Source organism: Chrysochloris asiatica, unplaced genomic scaffold (assembly GCF_000296735.1).
Source record: "Chrysochloris asiatica unplaced genomic scaffold, ChrAsi1.0 scaffold00154, whole genome shotgun sequence".
In the NCBI taxonomy this organism is placed as follows: domain Eukaryota; kingdom Metazoa; phylum Chordata; class Mammalia; order Afrosoricida; family Chrysochloridae; genus Chrysochloris; species Chrysochloris asiatica.
Window position 1 is genome coordinate 6,222,654 of NW_006408672.1, and position 22,126 is coordinate 6,244,779.

The following is a 22,126-nucleotide window of genomic DNA, read 5'->3' on the forward strand; positions in this document are numbered from 1 at the left end:
TGAACATTTCTTCATATTCAAACCTCCAAACTTTTTATTGGCAGCCAAGCCCATTAATTGTTTGTACCACTCAGGGACACCATCCTTAGCTTGTTGATGTTAAGTTCTGTCAAGTTGGCTCTGACTCACAGTAACCCTGCATAGCGATTCCAAGGAGCAGCTGGTAGATTTGAACTACCAACCTTATGGTTATAAGAACAATGCTTATCTTACAGTGCCACACCAGGACTTCATTATTTAGCTATTTGTTCTTCTAATTCTTTATTTATTCACTTCTTTCAACTTCCTTTTCCTTTGTTGCTCCTTGTCCATGTCTACCTCATGTTTAGCTACAAGCATTTTACAGTATTTAATCGATTCCCATAATTTGACTATCATCTGGACTTCAAAAATTTTGTCTCCAATCCTGGCATTTTAGAAAAACAACCAGGCCTATGTTTCTAACTTCACACTTCTATATCCTCATGAAGCCCAGACCAGTGCTTTACCTCCAACATGTCCAGCATCAAATTCATTCTTGCCTCCACCTTCTCTCTCTCAGCTTCCTAACTTAGCTGATTATCTAACAATATCCTTGGTCTTCTGACTAGAACCCTTAAAGTTAGTTACCTTTGACTTCTCTTCTCCATTCACTGTCTGTTGTTAAGTGCTGTTGACTCATAGCGATCCAGTATAGGGTTTCTGAGACTGGAAATCTTTGTGAGAGCAGAAAGCATCATTTTATTGGTTACAAAGTCATATATCCATATACGCTACAAATATATGTAGAGGATTACTCTCTGCAAATGTCAACCAAAAGAAGCAGTTATGCTGCACAACAAACAAGCTTAAAATTTTAGAACCATGTTGTTTTTCTCTCCTATTCATGCCTAATGCGGCTTGGCAGTAGCTCTGTTGTAAGTTTGCTGCACCCTAGGATTCAGGCAGGGTTTCTGGTAGAGGGGAAAAGTCTCTGGAAGGTTGTACATACACATTGAGTGTTCCAACACAACTCATTGATGAGAATGAGGTCGTATAGCCTTACCCACTCACAAGTGTACTAGGAAGCACAGTCTTTGCACATTGCCGGAAGACAGGAAAACCTGAATGTGTAGAGCAGAATTATTATTAGCTGCCAGGTAAGACTGCAGCCATCAAGGGAAGAGTGTGTTTCTTTGAGGAGTGCCTAGTTCTGGAGAAGCAGAAGGTCACCATTTTGGTGAAATGACAAAGAACAAACAGAGTGTGATGCAGGAGCCCAGGTAAGAAGGTTTTACTGAATCAATGGGATCTGATTGGAAGATATAGATTAGCCATGGCTTACAGGAAAAGAAGACTCTTCTTACCTGATGAATCAGGGACAGGAAATGATATTCTGGGCAGAAGAAACAGTATGTACCAATGGACATCACTTTTCATCTTGAAAAAAAAAAAAAACTTTTGCCATGTACAGGTCTTCAAAATGCAGCTCCAATTCTTATCCAGTCTCATGTTTTACTAACTTTCTCTCAACCAGTATTAGGATCAGTTAACATCAAGTCACCTCCAACTCATGGCCACCACACAGAATGGAACACTAGAAGAGTGCTCCATAAACTTTTCAATGCCTGATTTTTCCAAAGTAGATCAGTAGATCATTCCTTTCTTCTAAGGCACCTCTGTGTGGAATTGAACTAATTTGGTTAGTAGCTGAGCACATGAACTGTTTACACTACTCAGGGACTCCCATCAAATATCTAAGGCACACCATATTGACCTTCTGTGCCTAATATGATGTATTCATACCAAGGCGCACTGGTAGCATAATGGGTTACATGTTAGGCTGCTAACTGCAAGATCAGCAGTTCAAGTCCATCAACCCCTCCACAGGAGAAAGATTGGGCTTTCTACTTCTGTAACAACTTATGTAGTCATGGTAAAGCTCTGCATATAAGTTCTGGACTGCTAACCACAAGGTTGGCAGTTCAAGTTCCCCAAGCTACTCCTTGGAAACCCTATACAGGGTTGCTGTAAGTCAGATCTGACTCGATGGCACTTAACAACAATACCAACAACACCAATGTGCTAAATACTTTATATTCATGGTTTTGAACTTATTGTTTTCATGATTTAAAGTAACAAATACATTTTATAATCACAATCCAGCATACACACATAACAAAAGTTACAGAAACCAAATTTACACTTAGCACATGTGATGCACTCAGATATTTTCTGTTCTGTTGTATTTGGTTTTGTTTCTAATCTATTTTTAAATGATTGGTATGGTCCACTAAGTTGCTTCTATCACCCTCATTTTTTTAAAAAGTAAAACAATAAAAAACAGAAAACTACATCATATCATTTAATTCTGATGACCACTTTATACAAGAGGTGTTATTATTACTTTATTTACATTGAGTCAGTTCCAACTCATAGTGATCCTGTATAGTGTGGTTCCTGTATAGCTGGTGACTTTGTGGTTCAAACCAACCTCACGGTCCAGTGCTACAGTATCATATCAGGACTCCTTATTTACAGTATTGATGATGAAACCGAGACAGGATCACAGAACTTTCATGGTGAAGAGAGGGTTTGGAACCCACAAATATTAGAGCCCAGAGTACAGGCTCTTTACCCTGATGACCCACCACCATAGTGCATCTTGCCTTAGGGTCCCATTAGTGTTGACTTTCCACCTCGCTTTGATATACACATAACCCCTTATTGCATTATTTTTGGGCATAAGTATGGCTTGGTCCCCATAGTTGCTTGACAATTCATTAAGGGTAAGGACCAAGGTAGTCACTGTTTCATGTCTTTCAGAAAACCTGGACTTGTGCTCTAATAGTGGATGGTAAGTAATATATTGTGTTGAATTAAATTTTGTGGATGATGACTGAGTCATCCAATAGAGAGGAACTCGTAAAATGAAGTTTCTTCTAAATAAGTCAGGAACGTATGTTATATGTTTTGAGATGCTATTTCCAAAAGAATTTGATAAAATGCCTGTGCTTTAAATAATGAGATTCTGTTATCTGAAGGGGGTGGGGGGAATCACTGATATGTAAAACCTTCTTCCATTGTTCCATCTAAATGACCTAGTAGTGGATTTCTCTCTCTCTCTCTCTCTCTTTTCTGTAATGGCAAAACTCAAAATTATTAAGATGCCTAAAATTGAGAATAGGTAATCATATTGGATTTATAGATATGCAGTTAACACCTCATTCATCAGATCTTTGTTGCGTACTTCTTTGTTGACAAGCATACGTTAGACTGTCTGTACCTCTGGGTTGAATCACTTTACTCTGGAATCTAGGTATCCCAGACATATGGAAATGAAATCTAGTTGTATAAAAACTCTTGGTAAGTATATCCTTGAAATTATTTCATAGTTCTGATGAAATATGATTTGAAATCATCTTTAAAATATTTACTACAATTTACATTGGTTATTGAGTGAATCGTGTGTCCCCCAAATATGTGTTGGAATCTTAACCTCTATATCTATGGATATGGTCCCATTTGGGAATAGAATTTTCTTTATTGTGTTAATAAGGTCTCTGGTAGCATAGTCGTTATGAATTGGGCTGTGAACCTTAAGGTCAGCAGTTTTGAAACTACCAGCTGTTCTGTGGGAGAAAGATGAGGCTTTCTGCTCCCATAAAGATTTACAGCCTCAGAAACCATGTACAGGGTCTCAACCGACTCCATGGCACATAACACCAACAACATTAGTGTAGGGTGAGTCTTGAACTGAGTCATTTTGGAATTGCCACGAACTGAATCGTGTACCCCCACCCCCACCCACAGATATGTGCTCAGCTTCATTGGCCCATGATTTTCAGTGGTTAGGTAGTTATGTAATGATGTATTCAACCACCCAGATGTGATCTTACATGATCAGCTAATCAGTTGTAAGGGAATTGGGAGTGTTGGCTTAGTTATCTTGTTGTTGTTGAGTGCCGTTGAGTCGATTCTGACCCATAGCGACCTGTAACAGGGTTTCCAATGAGCAGCTGGTGAGCTTGAACCACCGACCTTGCAGTTCAAACAGGTTTGCAGTCTGGCACATTAACCCACAGCACCACACAAGGACTCCCATGTGCTGCTAAAATAGTAATACCACGAATGGATGGCTTTCACAAACAAAAATGTATTCTCTTCATATTTTAGGAGACTGAATTCAGAGCACTGGATCTGGAGAAAGGTCCTTGTCTCCTTTCAGCATCTGTAGGTTCAGCATCCCTTGGAGCTCTTCATGTATCTGGACATGAGTCTTTCCCTGGAGCTAGGCTTCACAGTAGAGGGACTCCACGTCCAAAGGACACACTCTACTTTTGGCTCTTCTCTCATGGATGGCTGTAGGTTCCCGTCAGCTCTATTTGCTTGTTTAATCTCCTTGATATCTCAAAAGAGATTGACCCAAACTACAAGCTAATCCTGTAGATGCATATGTTCTCATTAACATCATAGAATTAATGAGGATTTATAAAACAAAGTAATTACATTAGATCAGGACTAATCACATCAGATCACATTATGAGGATTACTGGGTCATAATACTTAGCCACTGAGAATCCTGGCCCAGTCAAGTTTAACAAAACCTTAATTATCGCAGGTAGGGAACAGCATCCTTATTCGGATCACAGCCCTAATTTGATATAAGTGGAGTTTTCTGGGGATGTGGCCTGCATTACCTCTTATATTACAAGAGATTATAGGACTCACATGAGAGCAGAGAAAGAGTAACCTCAGTACCACCAACAAAACAGAGCCAGGAGCAGAACACATCTTTTGAGGGTTCTCTGAGCTGAGAATCTCTTAGACCAAGAGGAAAGTTGATGCCATGACACTGTGAGATCTCTAAGGAATGCTGGGTCCACAGATATTAAAAGGAGACAACTATTCAAAGCCAACAGAGAGAAAACTTTTCCCTAAATCTACTGCCCTGCATGTGAACTTCCAATCTCATAAACTGTAAGAGAATATATTTCTGTTCAATAGTGATATTTATAAACTTAGCCTCAGGATTGTAGAAAGATGCATTAACAATCTGTGATGTGTAGATGATACAACCTTGTTTGTGAGAAGTGAAAAGGTCTTGAAATACTTGCTAATGAAGATTAAAGACTATAGTCTTCAGTATGGATTGCACCTCAATGTAAAGAAAACTACACTCCTCACAATGGAAGCAATAAATAACATCATGATAAATGGAGAAATGATTACATGAATGCACAATCAATAATCATGGGAGCAGCACTAAAGAAATCAAACAACGTATTGCATTAGGCAGACTGGCTGCAAAAGACCTGTATAAAAATTTAAAGAGCAAAGATGTCAGTTTGAGAACTATGGTGCACCTGACCCAAGTCGTGATATTTTCAATAGCCTCTTATGCATGCAAAACGCGGACAGTTAATAAAGAAGGTAGTAAAAAATCAGCCAAGGATAACTATGGAGCGCAGTTCTACACTGACATATATGGAGTTGCCATGAGCCAGAGTCTACTAAATGGCAAGTGGTTTGGGGTGATTTCAGTAAAATGCAGAAGAAACTCCCAAAATTGGAGTAAAACAAGTAGCTTTAAGTGTTGGCTTCCCCAGCCCATTGCCTGAGGAAAATTTTTGTGTCATAACATTATTTTCTTTTAAAAGAGCTCTGGTAGCGTAGTGGTTACGAATCGGGCTGTGAACCGCAAGATCAGCGGTTTGAAACTACCAGCGGTTCCGCGGAAGAAAGATGAGGCGTTCTGCTCCCGTAAAGATTTACAGCCTTGGAAACCCTGTGCATGGTCGCTATGAATCGGAACCAACTCCATGGCACTTAACAACAACAACAAAGATTTAAAAAAAAAAAAAGTGAGATAAAATTGAATTCAGGAAGTGGGGGAAGGGGGAATACAAAGAAAATAGAAAAAGTCTGACCTGGCTAACTGCTGATTATTAATGGAATCCAGGCCACTAAGCAGATAAGATTTTAAATGTTTTGAAATTGTCGTTACCCTACAATTAAAAGAGTTATCTCTTTTGTTGATTCTGCTTTGGAGGAGGGATTTTTTTAAAAATCACTATAAACATTCTATCTCTGACATCAGAGCATTAAAAAAAACAAAAAACATGTTAATAATAGATATCAGAGCTCTGTAAAGCAGCCTTTTCTTATCTCTTCGATAGAATTAGTTTTTCATTAAAAAGTTAATTGAAATTTGGTAAAGTGGAATTCTTTTGACATCATTCAGACATGTTGAATTATTGGATCTGAGCAGCCTGCTACTCCATCGTTTTTCTGTACACTTTACGTATCTTATCTTATTCACAAAAAGATCATTATGAAACTCACTTCAACGCAGCAGATGTGTCCTCAGTGCGCCCCAGTTTAGTGAATGCCAACTCTATGCAATGCTCTGAACAGGGTCCATGGGTAGCAAGTACAGGGAGGGGAGAGGTTTAGATCCCACCCTCTGAGAACTTGAATTACATCAGGGGAGAGAGGGGCATAGCCATAATCCCACGTAGCCAACATGAAGACCCATAAAAGATGTGTTAACAGATATGACACCTGACTGAGGGCAGGAGAGAAGATTCTACAGATTCATCTATTGAGCAGTTGTTGTTGTTAAGTACTGCCATGTTGATTCTGACTCATAGTGACCCTATATGGGGTTTCTGAGGAGTGGCTGGTGAGCTTGAACCACCAACCTTGCAGTTCAAACTACCTTACAGTCCAGCATATTAACACTCAACACCACACCAGTGAGCTAAATAGTGCGAGAGATTTGGAGATGAAATCACCAATTATCAGGGTATTGTACGTTTTGAGTGGCCATCCAGTAGATTTTGAATAATGGCCATGCCCTGTGTTGCAGAGTAGAACTGAGATCCAGAGGCTTGTTTTTGTTTGTGTGTTTGTTTTGCTATAACAGAGCATTCCCTGGCCTCTCTTCCACAGTGTTGCTGGGTGGGTTCAAACCATCAACCTTTTGGGTAGTAGCCAAGCCAAGTGCAACTCTTTATGCCACTTAGGAACCTTACTTATCAGGTAAACATCAGTTTATGTAAGTCACTAGAAACATTTAAAAGAGCTCATTACTGATTTTTTTTTTTCTTATTTACTCGTGAAAGGTATTTCACTAAAAGATGAAAGGGAAACTATTACACTACCATCATAAGGCAAAAATAAAACTCTGGGATGAGGCTATCTCTAAAAGACACAGTTTCCAGATTCATCAGGGGTGATCTTGAAACACTAGGTAAAGAATAACTTTCTGGAAATCCTTACACACTTTTGATGAGCTTTCTGTTGAGTTTCCTAGAAATCTATAGTTTTGCCCACCAGACTTAAAACAAAGACAAGCAGAGCCCTTCAATGTGAGCTGTCTGGCTTGCATGAGTCACAGGTTAAAGCCATTGTGTGTAGTTCCCACTCTCAGTACATTCTTGGAGGAGGCAAACATGTCAGAAGCAGTATAAAACTTACTATAAATTTTAGAATTCAAATTCATAAATGCTCAGTTTCTTTTTATAGGTATCTGGAAATATTAACCCATGCCCTCAACTATGACAGAAAAAGTTTTAGAAAAGAACTTGTAGGATTTTATTTGCAGAGTTTAGTAGGGCAGTGTTAGAATTCCATTTGCCTCCTTTCTTAACAAATTCTCTATGATTAAGTCTTAATTATTTCTTGTTCTTTGAACACATAAACTTACAATGTACACACAAGAATTGAATGCAACAAATTTGTATGAATTCAAATTCAGCAAATATTTCTGTTGGTATTTGTTGCCGTTGAGTTGTTTCAGAGTCACAGTGAACAAAACATTGCCCAGGCCTGTGTCATCCTCACAATCATTCTTATATTTGAGCACATTGTTGAAGCCACTGTGTCAGTCCATCTGGTTGAGAGTCTCTTTTGTTTCTGAACCTCCGTTTTACCAAGACGTCCTTCTCCAGGAACTGATCCCTCCTGACAGCATGTCCAAAGTATGTGACATTAAATTGCTCCATCCTCACTTCTAAGGAACATTCTGGCTATATATCCAAGACAGACAACTTCTTCTGACAGTTCATGATATATTGGATATTTTTTCACCAACATCACAGTGAAATGTATCAGTTCTTCTGCCTCCCTAGCTCACTGTCCAGTTTTTTGCATGCATATAAGTTGATTGAAAATACCATGGCTTGGTTCAGGCACATCTTAGTTCTCAAACTGACATGTTAGCTTTTTAACACTTTAAATCAGTTCTTTGCAACAGATTTGATTTGCCCATTACAATCCATCATTTACATTCTTGACTGTTGCTTCTATGGATGATGATTGTTGATTCAAATCAAATGAATCCCAGTAAAATGAATTATTTTTGGAGCTTTTAACATTACTAGACATGGCACTAAGAACTTCTGCATCACTTTTCATACCACAGCCCAAAGGGTAAAGTGTAGTGCTGGCAAGGCCACAGTTTACTACAGCTACTATTATGACCATGATTAATGACTGCCTGCCCGCCCCCCAGCCTACAATTCTATACCTTCAGTTTACTTTGCATGATACCCCAGCTACTTGGAGCATGATAAAAATCATCAACATTTAATTTCTAACATAGAATTTTCATTAGATAAACTACATGGATATTTTATATTTTAATGTAATTCCTCAAATAGAACACTAGCCTCCCCTCAAAACAAAAACCATGATGGATTGTTCTTGTCATATACCATCAACTACAGTGTTGAATGACACTTGTTCCACAATCTCTGTAGAACCAAAAAGTAAGTAACATGGCCACCACTTAGAGCCATTCCAATTGAGAAACATAGTGTCAGGTTAGTGCTGTATTCTAATAGAACAAACATGTTTAAATATTTTTAAGATGAGAAAGTGAATGACTTTTTCTAAGATGGCTAGTATGAATTTATGATAGATGTTGAATAGTTAGTTAACCCCATCATGCCAAGCACAGAGGAGAGCTATAAGAGAACTGGGGCAGAATTCCCCATTAAAAACCACACAACCAATCCTCAGCCCAGAGTTTGCTTAATGTTTGGTTGTTTCTGTATTTTCACAGGAGATGAAGCAACTAAGTCTTCCCTTAAAACCAATGGTTAGCCCAATTGTAGTAACCCACTCAAAATTAATTCATTCTTTGTTGTTGTTGTTGTTATGTGCCATGGAGTTGGTTGCAACTCATAGCAATCCTGCACAGGGTTTCCAAGGCTGTAAATCTTTACGGGAGCAGAAATCCTCATCTTTCTCCTGCAGAACAGCTGGTAGTTTCGAACTGCTGACCCTGAGGTTAGCAGCCCGATTCGTAACCATTACACTACCAGAGCTCCTTAATACACTCTTTAGGCAAGATAAAATCTTCTAGAATGGTTAGTGATTAATATCTATGTCATAACTCAAAAGCAAATCACACTTTTTGTTATGTGACATTGATGTGGTTCTGGCTCATATCAAACCTATATAAGGTTTTCGGGAGCAGCTGGTGGGTTTGAACTGCCAACCTGTGGTTAGCAGTCCAGTTTTTTCTTATCCAACAGTACCACACATAAATAAGATTGTTGTTGTTAAGTACTGTGGAGTCGGGTTCGACTCACAGGGTTGTAAATCTTTACAGGAGCAGAATGCCTCATTTTTTCCCCATGGAACCTCTGGTAGTTTCGAACTGCTGACCTTGAGGTTGGCAGCCCAACTCGTAACCACTATGTTAATAGAGAGTTTAAAATCTACCTACCAGAGCAAAATTAATTATTAGGGAATTGTGGCTATATTTCTCTTCTCTTTAAAAATTTCTTCTTTTATCATATTTGGTTCATTAATTCCTCATGGAGTTAAGAAATGATATAGTGAGTTTGTTTTTTCTTTATACTGTATATAAATATATATATATTTTATCTTCTTGCTCTTGAAAGTGAATTTCTGCTTTGTTTCTTGCTATCCTCTTCACTTTTGTTTAAAGCATCAAAATCTTTCATGTATCAACCTAGTTAATGTATGAATCAGGAGAAATCTGGAAATAAAACAGTCCTTTCTCATTGAACATTCCCAGTATTTATGATTCAGGGCCAGATAATGGAATACATATACAAATTAGCAATTCAGTTTCAGCATTATTAGGTCATTGTATTAAAAAAATTTTTAGTATCCAATAAAAAGAGAAATATTGAGCTATAAATATAATCACCAGCATTGCATCTCATATTAAAATATTGAATGAAATATTTAATAAGAAAACAACAGTAACAATCCCTTTTTCTTAAAGCAAATGTGTTTGGTATGCCTAGCATGGTAGCTCTGTGCAATAAGTACTGGATTGAGAAACACAAGGTTGGTGGTTCAAGCCCACCAGCCACTCTACAGGCCAAAGATGAAGCTTTTGCTCCTGCAAAGATATACAGCCTGGGAAACTCGATACAGTATTGCTATGAATTGGAACCAACTCCACGACAGCACTTGACAACAACAACAACCCTGAATGAAAGGATCCCTTGTTACACAGTGGTTAAGTGCTCAGTTGCTAATTAAAATGTTGGTAGTTCAAATTCACCAGCCGTTCTGTTCCTCAGGAGGAAGATGTGTCAGTATGCCTTGGAAACTCTCTGGGGCAGTACTACTCTGTCCTCAGGGTCAGTATGAGTTAGAACTGACTCAGTGGCACTAAGTTTGTTTTTTTGGACATTGTCTTTGTAACCCTAAGTGAGTATCTGATAAACATATTTTTCATTGTTGTTGGGTTTTTTCCCTTGCCTATAATCTCCTCTCAAAACTGTTAGTAATGGTGGAGTTACACACCATTCATAGCTAAGTGATCTAATTTGAAATATATACAGCAAACAAGGAAAACCACAGAAGAATTGATGCATTTGAGTTATGGTGTTGGAGGAAAATATTAAAAGTACCATGGACTGCCAAAAGAACAAACAAATCTGTGTTGGTAAAAGTACAAGCCAAATGCTTCTTGGAAGCCAGGATGGCCCGACTTCATCTCTCATACTTTAGACATATTATCAGGAGGGACCAATCCCTGCAGAAGGATGTCATGTTTGGTAAAGTGGAGGGTTGGTGAAAAAGAGGAAGGCTCCCAATGAGATCAATTGGCACAGTGGCAGCAGCAATGGGCTCATGCATAGGAACAATTATGAGGTTGTTTCAGAACCGGGCAGTGTTTCATTCTGTTGTGCATAGGGTGGTTGTGAGTTGGTACTGACTCGATGGTATCTAACCACAACAAAAAGAACAATAGTATAGCACTGAATGAGTCCTGTGACGTAGTGGATTACGAGCTGTGTTCCTAACCTCAAAGTCAGCAATTCAAATCTACTAGTCACTCTGCAAGAGAAAGATGAGACTTTCTGTTCCAATAAAGACTTACAGCCTCTGAAACTCTAAGCACCACCAAACAGCACCATAAGGTCAGCAGTTCAAACCCACCAGCTGCTTCTTAGAAACCTTATACAGGGTCACTATGAGTTGAAACTTAACAACACTATCATATACTAGAGGCATCTCCTGCATGCAGTTTTCTCACTAGAGATACACCATGACTTCGTCTCGGTTCTCTAGAAAACAGACTAGAAAGAGAAAAAGATTTACTTCAAGAAAACAGCTTATACAATTGTGGAAGCTGACAGGTCAAAATTCATAGTCTGTAGGTCAGACAGCAGGTTGGTGACCTCTGCTGGCTCATGGGATTGTGTTGCAATTAGAGGGGAATGGCTGCCAAGTCCAAAATTTATACGTCAGGCAGTAGGCCAGGAACTTCTGCAAGGTTCTATCCCAAGATCCATGAGTAAAATGAGAATAGTGCAGGGTATGGAGTCAAACCACGCTCCCACAGAAAGTCCCCTTTCAACTGATTGGTTAATCATATCACATTACATCATGGAAAGTGATTGCATTGCATGTAGAATAGCAACCAGTGTCTGGCCAAACCACTGGGAATCATAGTCTAGTCAAGATGACGCATGAAATTAATCATCATACCCTGCCAGACTCTGAAAGTGATGACCAGCACTGCTCAGGTCATGAAGGCCAGCTTTCAGTCTTCTCGTGTGTGACTCAACCACCATTCTCTCTGTCCTTCTGACTCCAAGATCTCTGACTGGTCTCTTAGAACCCATAGAGTTGCAAATGCACACAGATATCTCGAACAAAAATAATTATTCCTGACTTAGACTCTCATGAAGTCCAATGAAGGCTGATTGGCTAGACATCAGGACTAGTAATTCCTATTAAGGTAATCTAACATCTTTCACTAAGAAAGAAAATACTTGCACCTTTGATGTTATTCTCACTCTTTAAGGTCATCCCCAAACTTCAAAACCCAAAGAAAGTTGTTATTTGTTGTTAAGTGCCATCGAATCAGTTCTGACTCATAGTGACCCTGTATGTGGTTTCTGAGGAGCAGCTTGTGGGTTTGAACCACCAACCTGGTAGTTCAAACCGATCTTGTGATCTACTACTTTATCCCCCAGTCATGCCCACTATCCAGGTACATATATTACAAAGAAAATTAATCCTTAATTTTTGTTCAAATTCTTCAATTTATATTGTTCACTTGGCAGTTTTCTACTTGGCCTTATACTGCTGCTACCACTGCTGCTGTGGGCCTTTACATTGGTCCTATCTCATAGAGACCCTGTATATGGTTTCTGAGGCTTTCAGTCTGTCCAGTAGCAGACAGCCTCATCTTTCTTCCAAGGAGCAGCTGGTTTATTCAATCTGCTATTTACAGATAGTAGCACAACATATAACCCACTAAACTATCAGAGCTTCCTTCCCTTGTTGTTGTTGTTGTTAAGTGCCATCGAGTCGGGTCCGACCCATAGCGACCCTGTACAGGGTTTCCGAGGGTGTAAATCTTTACGGGAGTAGAAAGCCTCATCTTTCTCCCGCGGAGCGGCTGGTAGTTTCGAACCGCTGACCTTAAGGTTCGCAGCCCGATTCGTGACCACTACGCTACCAGAGCTCCTTCCCTTATACTATTGTTATTGTTGTTAAGTGCCGTCAAGTCAGTTCAGACCCATATTTTTCATTAGTCTTTTTTTTTTTTTTCCTTGCCTATAACCTCCAATCAAAATTTTTAGTAATGGTGGAGTTGCACACCACTAGAGAACCAGTATAGCGTTTCTGAGGAGTGGCTGGTGAATTTGAGCCACTGACCTTGCAGTTCTAACCAACTTTGTGGTCGAGTGCTTATCCTACAGAGCCATACCAGAAGTCCTTTCTTTATACTGGTGGTGGTGGTGGTGTGCTGTTGAGTCAGTCCTGACTCAGTGTGACCCTGTATAGGGTTTCCGAGGTTGTAAATCTTTATAGGAGCAGAAAGCTTCATCTCTGTCCTGCAGAATGGCTAGCAGTTTTGAACTGATAACCTTGAGATGAGCAACCCAACTCGTAACCACTACACTAGCAGAGCTCCTTATACCAGGGAATCAATTTATGATGGAGGCAGCAAAGGTTGATAACATCAGTAAAATCAACTCTCTCAAATAACCACTTAGAACTACTGATAACTTGACTTTGTTATTTTCCGTCTTAGTCTATAGAGAAATGTCTTCTTAATTAGAGGATATTTCTATAAATAAAGCCTTTTAAATTATGCTTTCAGTTAATCTTCCACATAAATGGTGAAACAAGTATTGTTGCATAAGAAATTGTATTTATAATGCTGAGTTTAGTCATGCTTTATGTTGCAAATAAAATTGAATAACACATGTGTTGTAGAGGTAATCAAAAATCAGTTGTTCATCAGAAACAGGATACTCTTTGAAATTTAAGTCAAAGCTATGTACTCCTTACAGAAAATCCATATTTTATCAATTTATTTTAATTCTTTGTTGATGCCTGATGTTTAATAAGAGAATTTGTTACAATTTGCATATTATTAAGCTTTTAAAAATTAATTTGACAACACTGTAACTTGGAGCATTACAGAATTCAAACACAAACAGTCATGGGGTTGTTTTGTTACTTTGCCAGTAACCAACTTCTGAAGCGATGCATTTTCCCATAATCCTCTCACTAAAGGACAAGGATAGTTTGTAGGGAGAAGATAAAGCTGGATGGAAATGACCGTACATACACACAAGTGCACACTGAAGGGTATACATGCCTATGAGGAATATGTGTAATGGCTGTACCATCAAGTTGATTACAACTCATAATGGCCCCACATAGGGTTTCCAAGGAGTAACTGGTAGGTTTGAACCACTGACATTGAGGTTACCAGTGTCGAGCTTATTCTATAGTGCTACACAAGGACTCCAAAGGCTATGTAGTTCTTGTTGTTGTCATGTGCCATTGAGTCGGTTCTGACTCATGGCAACCCTGTATAGCATTTCTGAGGAGCAGCTGGTGGGTGTAGTCATCTGAGTCTATGTACTTATAAACTTATTTGACAATGGGTAACTAGCAAACATTTTTATTTACCCCAAGGTGGTGGTTATGTGCCAAAGAGTTAGTTCCAGCTCATAGTGATCCTGTATAGGGTTTCTGAGGCTATAAATCTTTACAGGAACTGAAAGCCTCATCTTTCTTCCATGGAGTGACTGGTAGACTTGAACAGCTGACCTTGTGGTTAAGAGCCCAACTTGTCACCCACTACGCTACCAAAGTTTCTTATTTATCAAGTGGGCCTAGGGTTTTATGACAATTAAGTAAAGATACAAATTCCCTGTTAAATTGAAGAACTGGTATACCAATTTATTCAGCTTACTGCCAAATACAGAGTTTATTCAAGTAACTGAAATAGAAGTAAGGCTGTCATGTTGGCCACTCATAATTGGGAACATGGAATTTGAGGAAACATCCCTGAATATGGAACCAAAAATGCGGAGCATGAACATTTTCATCTGCTCTTATCTGAACTTGTCACCTCGGTGATTCACTTACTCTTTCTGAACCTTTGCTTCCTCACCTGTAAAATGCATCTAATACCAGCCCCACCTACTTCATATATCCTCTTCTAGGAACAAAAGCAATTTATGTTGGTCTGTGCCTCTTTAAATTTTTTATTTCAATGTATGCTTAATGTATTTTGAAGCTTTGATATTAGGTGCATACATGTTTCAGAATTGTTGTGTTCTGTGGATGAATTGTCACTTTGTCAATGATAATATCATTTCCTCTTACAGATATTGTCATTGCAACTTTCCTTTGTTGAATGTTAGCATGGGATATTTTTACATCCTTTTTTTTTTTTTTTCTAACCTATTGTGTCTACATATTCAAGACATATTTGTTGTATGCAGTATATAGTTGGGTATTACTTTTGTATCCAGTCTAGCAATCTTTGCCTTTTAATTGGGATATTTAGACTATTTACATTCAATATAATTATCAACACGTTAGTCTTAAGTCTATAACCTATTAGTTTTTTAAATTTCCACATTCATTCCCACTCCCATTTTTTTTTTTTGCCTTTTTCTGCCTTCTTTGCATTAATTGAATTTTTATGATTCCTTTTTATTTACTTTGTTGACTTATTAGCTATAACTTTTTGTATTGTTTTTTCAGTGGTTACTTTAAGGTAAATATCACACACTTTTAACTTATTACATTCTATTTTCAAGTGATTTTGTATACTTCTTTAAGTATATAGTTTAAAACCTTAAGATAGTATGTTTCTATTGTTCCCATTCAAACCCTTTGCTATTGTTTTCATACATTTTACATGCTATTAACCCCACTTGACACTACTATTTTCAAACTTTCAATGATCTCTTAAGGATATTTACAAATAAGAACAAATTTTTATTTATTCATATGGTTGCTACTCCTGGTATTTGTCTTCTTTTGTGTCCATTCATTTCCTATGTAAATTATTTTCCTTCTGCATAGAGAACTATCTTTAGCATTTTCTGTGTTGCAGATCTTCTGGTGATTAATTCCTTCAAATTTTTATACATCTGAAGGAGTCTTCTTTCAATTACAAATATATTTTGTTGAATATCACATGAGCTTTGGTGAGGTGCTGTAGGATAAGCACTGAGTTGCTAATTGCAAAATTGGCGGTTCAGACCCACCAGTCACTCTCAGAAACAGTATACAAGGTCACTCTGAGTCAGCACCAAACACCACAACACTTAGCAACAACAACAGGATGATTTTTTTTTCCTTTTACAAGCTAAAAATGTTGCTCCACTGTAATCTTTTGGGTTGCTCTGACAAAAAAAAACTGCTGTCATTCTTACCTTATCTGTGTCCTTCCATATGTAACACATCCTTTCTTTGGCTACCTTAAAGATTTTCTATCACTTGTTTTGAGCAATATGTTACAGCGTGCCAAAACAAATGTAGTTTTCTTCATATTCTCCTGTGTTTGTGAGTGTGAGACACTAGGGTTCATAAGGACTCTTGGGTCTAGGGGTTTATAATTTCCATCCATTTTGGAAATTTCTCAGCCATTATTTCTGCAAACATTTTTTCTGTCCTCATTTAGTGGCTCTAATTGCACATATATTAGGCTATTTGTCATTGGCCCATGGCTTACTAAAGGCTTATTGATTATTAGTATTATTCTCTTTTCTTTCTGTGTTCCATTTTAAGTAGTTTCTAATGATGTGTATTTAAGTTCACTAAATTTTTTTTTCTGTAATATCTAGCTGCTTTTAATCCCATCCCATTTCTTTTTGTCTGATGCATTGTATTTCTTGTCTCTAGAAGACTGATTTGTGTCTTTTTAATATCTTTCCTGTTTCCCCTTAATGTCTTGAATGGGTACGATTATAATAACAGTTGTTCTGTCTCCTAAACCTAATATCTGGGTCTAATTGGTGTCTGTTTTAGTTTATTATTTTATCTGTTACAAGTCACATTTTTCTGTTCTTTGCAGATCTTGGTGTATTATTATTATTACCATCGAATCGATTTTGACTCATAGTGATCTTATACAGTGTTTCCAAGGAGAAGATGGTAGATTTGAACTTCCAATGTTGCAATTAGTAGTCAGGTGTTTGTCCTACAGCGCCACACCAGGACTTCCAGTGTAGTGGAATGCAAGCTGGGTTGCTCACTGTAAAGTCAGTAATTTGAATCTACCAGTTGCTCCATAGGAGAAAGATGAGGCTTTTTGCTCCCTTAAAGATTTACAGCCTCAGAAACTGTATACAGGGTGGCTATGAATCATGACTGATTTCTTGACACACCATACCACTGTCACCATTTATGTATCAAATTCACACTTTTTAAAAGTATACAATTCAGTGGTGTTTATTGTATTCACAGAGTTATGCAGTCATCAGCATTTTCTAATCTTAGAACAGGTTTACCACTCCAAAATACTCCCTTATCTATCAGCTGATACTCCGATTCTTACCCTCTCCCCTCCTAACCCCAGTCCCTGGAAACCACTAATCAACTTTCTGTTTCTTAAGATTTGCCTACTCTGGACATTTCCTATAAAGCGAATTACAAGTGTGTGTATGTTTTGTGACTGTTTTCTTTGACTTTGCACAATGTTTTAAGAATCATTCATGCTGTAGCATGTATCAGTATTTGATTTCCTTTTTCTTTCTGAGTACTATTTCATTGTATAGCTACAATATACTTTTTTGATGGTTCATCAGTTGATGGACAACTGGGTGGTTCATGCCTGTACATTTTTTATTGGATATTAAAACTGAGTTTTACCTTGTTGGGGACTGGATACTTTCATTTTTATAAATATTCTTGACTTTTGTTCCCAGATACAGTTAAATTAGTTACTTACAGTTTGAGCCTTCTGAATCTGCTTTTAAGATTTTTAGGCAAGATCAGAGCAGGATTCAATTAGAGCTGATTATTCCCTGCCACTGAGTTAAGACTTTAATGTGTTACACCGAACATCACAGGAATCTTGAGATATTGTAAACTGTGTAATGGGAACAAGTACTATTCCCAGGCCTGTGTGAGTGCTAGGTATTGTTACCTCCAATCTGTACAGGTTGTTCTTTCTGTAGTCTCATGTAAACTCTTCACATGTCTATATGGACCAGTACTTCCTAAATACCCAAATGAGATCACTGCAGATCTCCTGTATTCTTTCTCCGGGTACCTCTTTCCTCTTCACCATCTTGTCCTATGAACTCTAGCGTCTCCCACAGTCGTTTCATTTATGTCTGAGAATGTATCCTAGAGGAAGTGCTGGGCTTTTCTCCCTATACCATGACCTAGAAAGTCACAAAAATAAATAAAATAAATAAATAAAAATAAGGAAGCTGTATTATCTGTAGGACTGACTTCATTTTGTTTCGGATTTTTCAAGAATCGCTATTCTTTATTGCATTGATGTTCAATGCCTTTCAAGTTCTTGTTTCATATGTTTGATGTGTTCTTTGCGTGTTTCACATGAGAGGGTAAATATAGCTCTTGTTAGTCCATCTTGGCTGAAAACAGAATTGTTGTCACCAATAACTGAATGGGTGAATTTGCTCAATGATTAAATTACTCATTGGTAGCTCTCAAAGCTGCCGAAAAGAAAAATATAAACTATGGCTCATCTAAAGCCCCTAGTAATCCTTTTAAAGGGGATCGTTGTTGTTAAATGCTTTTGAGTCCATTCCAACTCATAGCAACCCTCTATAGGGTTTCCAAGGAGCAGCTGATGAGCTTGAACCACTGACCTTGTAGTTCAAATCAACCTTGCAGTCCAGTGCATTAACCCACAGCGCCATACCAGGACTCATTGAAGGGAATTAGTGGTAGCTTTTATTTGTGACAACAGATAAGATTTTGGTGGCAGTGATATATCAATAACCGTGTCTTTAGGAAACCCATTGGTGTCGTATGCCTGATTGAATTTGGGAACATTTCTGTCTCCTCTCACAGGTTATCAGCGAGTTTGAAGCCTCCCCTGACTCATTTTCGTACAGAATCCCTAACCTGAGCCGGAATCGTCAGTACAGCGTCTGGGTGGTGGCCGTGACTTCAGCTGGGAGAGGCAACAGCAGTGAAATCATCACAGTAGAGCCATTAGCTAAAGGTGCGCCACAGGAATTAGGTCCTCATTTCCTATTGTTAATTGATTACTTTTTCTTTAACATCAAATGCTATCACATTTTTGCCCCCAAATAGGGCTACTGTTAACTTGTTGTTGTTGTTGTTATGTGCCATGGAGTCGGTTCCGACTCATAGCGACCCTGTACAGTGTTTCCAAGGCTGTAAATCTTTATGGGAGCAGAAAGCCTCATCTTTCTCCCATGGAATGGCTGGTAGTTTCAAACTGCTGACCGTGAGGTTCGCAGACTGATTCGTAACCACTATGCTATCAAGAGCTCCTTAACCAGAGCTGTTAACTAGCACTATGTTATTTCTGTTGTACTTTAGAGTCAGTTCTGACTCATAGCGACCCTCTATAGGTTTCCTGAGGAATTGCTTGTGGGTTTGAACTGCTGATCTTTCGTTTAACAGTACAGTGCTTATCCTATAATGCCACACCAGGTCCCCAACCAGCACTGCACTTTTTGTACACTTCTGTACGACCAGTACAAATCAGAAAACAACTCCCCTATGAATAAACACACTACTAAGAGTGAGTGGCTTTGCAACTGAATGTGTCTTGGCAAAAATCAGAAAAAAGGAGCTTTCACTCTTCCCTTTGGTTAGGTGAACATCACAGCGGCTTCCCAAGAAAGTTTTACTTTCACCAAAGTCACATTTCATACTTCCTGAAAAGAGATGTATGTGATTTGGGCTATGGAATTTGGAATGTTACAAGGCCCAGAGAATCCTTAACTGTTTTTCTACTACCATAATACTATCAGCAAAGATCTTGAGTAATCATGGGAAGATGGAGTCCCCAAAGAACCAACTGCTCCTAAAAGTGAATATACCTCTTTCAAATTTAGCTGTTAGATCAACCCCAAAAGCCCACATAGGCACAGAATATTATTCTACCCCTGGTAACTGCGACCATTCAATGTTTCCAAAATTAGTGCTTTGTGTGAGTGAAATTTCTTATATCCCAATTCCAAGTTAGCAGGAGATGCCCCTGGTTTTGGAGCACATAGTATTAGCAATTTATTACTAATATGGCCTCCAGAGATCTGAAAGAGAAAATAAATATCCCAAGGTACCAACTTTACTCATAAGAGCTCTTAACAAAATGTGTATTCATGTGCTGACTGAGAAATAGGCAGCATAAAGTAATGGAACAAACACAGGAGACCTGTTAGGAAGTCAAAGCAATCACCCAGCCTGACTTGGACTAACATGGTATCAGTAAGGATTAAAAAGTATACGGGTCTACACCAGAAATGGAGGCAGAGACGATGATGTGGAGAGATGGAGCGGCTGGGGACTTTAGACCCAGAGAGGGAGAGGGGCTGTGTGCTGATGACCGGGGGTGGGGTTGGGGGGTGAGGGGGAATCAGGCTTGCAGGGTATGCCCTTTGGTTGGATGATGATGCATGGAGGGATTGTAACCATGGCAATGAAATAATATATGATAAGATGAATGTAAAGCTCATGTTCTTCCATGTAAACTATCACATAATTCACAATAAAACATTAAAAACAAAAGTATACAGGTCAAAGATAGGTCAGTTCTTAGACTAGAGAACTGACAGAGTTTGGTGGTAGATGGAATACGGAGGCAGATGAGAGGGAGATAACAAGGTAAAGATGTCTGGACTGTGGCAGAAGCAGACTCTGAAGCAGGCGAAAGGAGATCAGAGTTGAAATTTGAACATATGAAATCCAGGATGGATGAAAAGTATCCTTGTGGAAATACCTGTGCAGTTACAGTAAACTCTGGTACTTAAGGGACATTAGCTGGAGGTAGAAATGTGAGAGTGGTCCGCATTTAGATGCCTGTGATCACACGGATGTGAATAAGCTCACCTGGGAGTTAGAATGGAGGTGGACATGAAGCACATACAGGACTAAGCTCTAAACAACACCAGCTTGTACAAGTCAGAGACAGGAGGAGGTGATGGCCAAGCTAAAGGTTCAGAAAGGAAGAAGAAACTCCAGGAGGATGTTATGTCATGGTTTAAAACCAGATGTTTCTAAAAGAAGGAAGTGACCTGCTAGGGAAGCAAGTAAAACACAACTCAAAAGTCCTCTTTTGTTTGGCCTTTCATTGTCCTTGGAGAGAACAGCTGCAGTGGAGAGAGGCATGCAGGAACAAGACTGGGTAAATGTGAGGTGAGGAAGGAGACGCTCAACAAAACCTTCTGTAAACAGACAAACTTCATTTAGAAGAATTGTAGAGACAGAGAAGAAGCCCGATGAAGGGTTGGGTCCAAGGGAAGTTTCTGATTCTATTTTTTTACAATATGCCTAGTATCACAAGATGTGTATATGGGTATGGGGATAATCCAATACCGAGAAAGAGAGAAGGGAGAGAGAGATTGATAACACAGGACAAAGAGCACATGACTGCAGTAGAAGGAAGCCCCTCCTCCACTGGAGACATCAAGGAAGGAAGACAGGGCAGATACCAATAGGTTTACAGATCTGATGGCAGGAAGTCCAGGATTCCCGATGGCTTCCATTTTCTCTATTAAGTTCTAGGCAGTTTGGGGATGGTGAGGGGAGGATAAGAAGTATTAGGAGAGGAGGAACAAGAGAAAAACATCCGTGCAGAAAAATCAAGGAGGAGAGAGATTTACTAAAGAAGTAGTGAGACTGCTCAAGAATTCTGAGAGTCCAGCTGAGGTGAAAAACATGTATATATATATACCAGCTGCTGTGGAGTGGATTCCAGCTCATCAGCAACCCTGTAAGATAGAGTAGAACTGCCTTGTAAGGTCTTTAAGTTTGTAAATCTTTATAGAATCAAACTGCCACATCTTTCTCCCATAGAGTGACTGATGGGTTCAAACTGCCCACCTTCTGGTTAGCTTCCATGCCCTTAATCACTGAACCACCAGGGATCCCTCATGCATACACTCACCAAGCCCACCCACTGCCATCATCTCAATTCCAACTCATAGTGACCCCATATAAGATTTTTGAGACTTTAACTATTTACAGGAGCAGATAGCCCCATCTTTATCCCAAGCAATGGCTAGTAGGTTTGAACTACCAACCTTGTGGTTAGCAGTCCAGTGCTTATCCTACAATGCCACTGGGACTTTGTTGTTGTTAAATGTCATCATGTTGTTGCAAACTCACAGCACACACTATGAAGGGTAGGTTCGAACAGCTGACGGTGGAGTCAGCAAACCCTTTAAGTTGC

General features: G+C 38.9%; 1 protein-coding gene across 1 annotated transcript in view; it reads left to right on the forward strand.

The window, feature by feature from the left end:
* The window catches only part of DSCAM (Down syndrome cell adhesion molecule), an 888,132-nt gene that overhangs the window by 736,074 nt on the left and 129,932 nt on the right, over positions 1–22,126 (forward strand). The window contains exon 25 of the mRNA XM_006870860.1: positions 18,772–18,925. Coding sequence (XP_006870922.1) covers positions 18,772–18,925 — 154 coding nt within the window. The remainder of the gene's footprint in view (positions 1–18,771; positions 18,926–22,126) is intronic.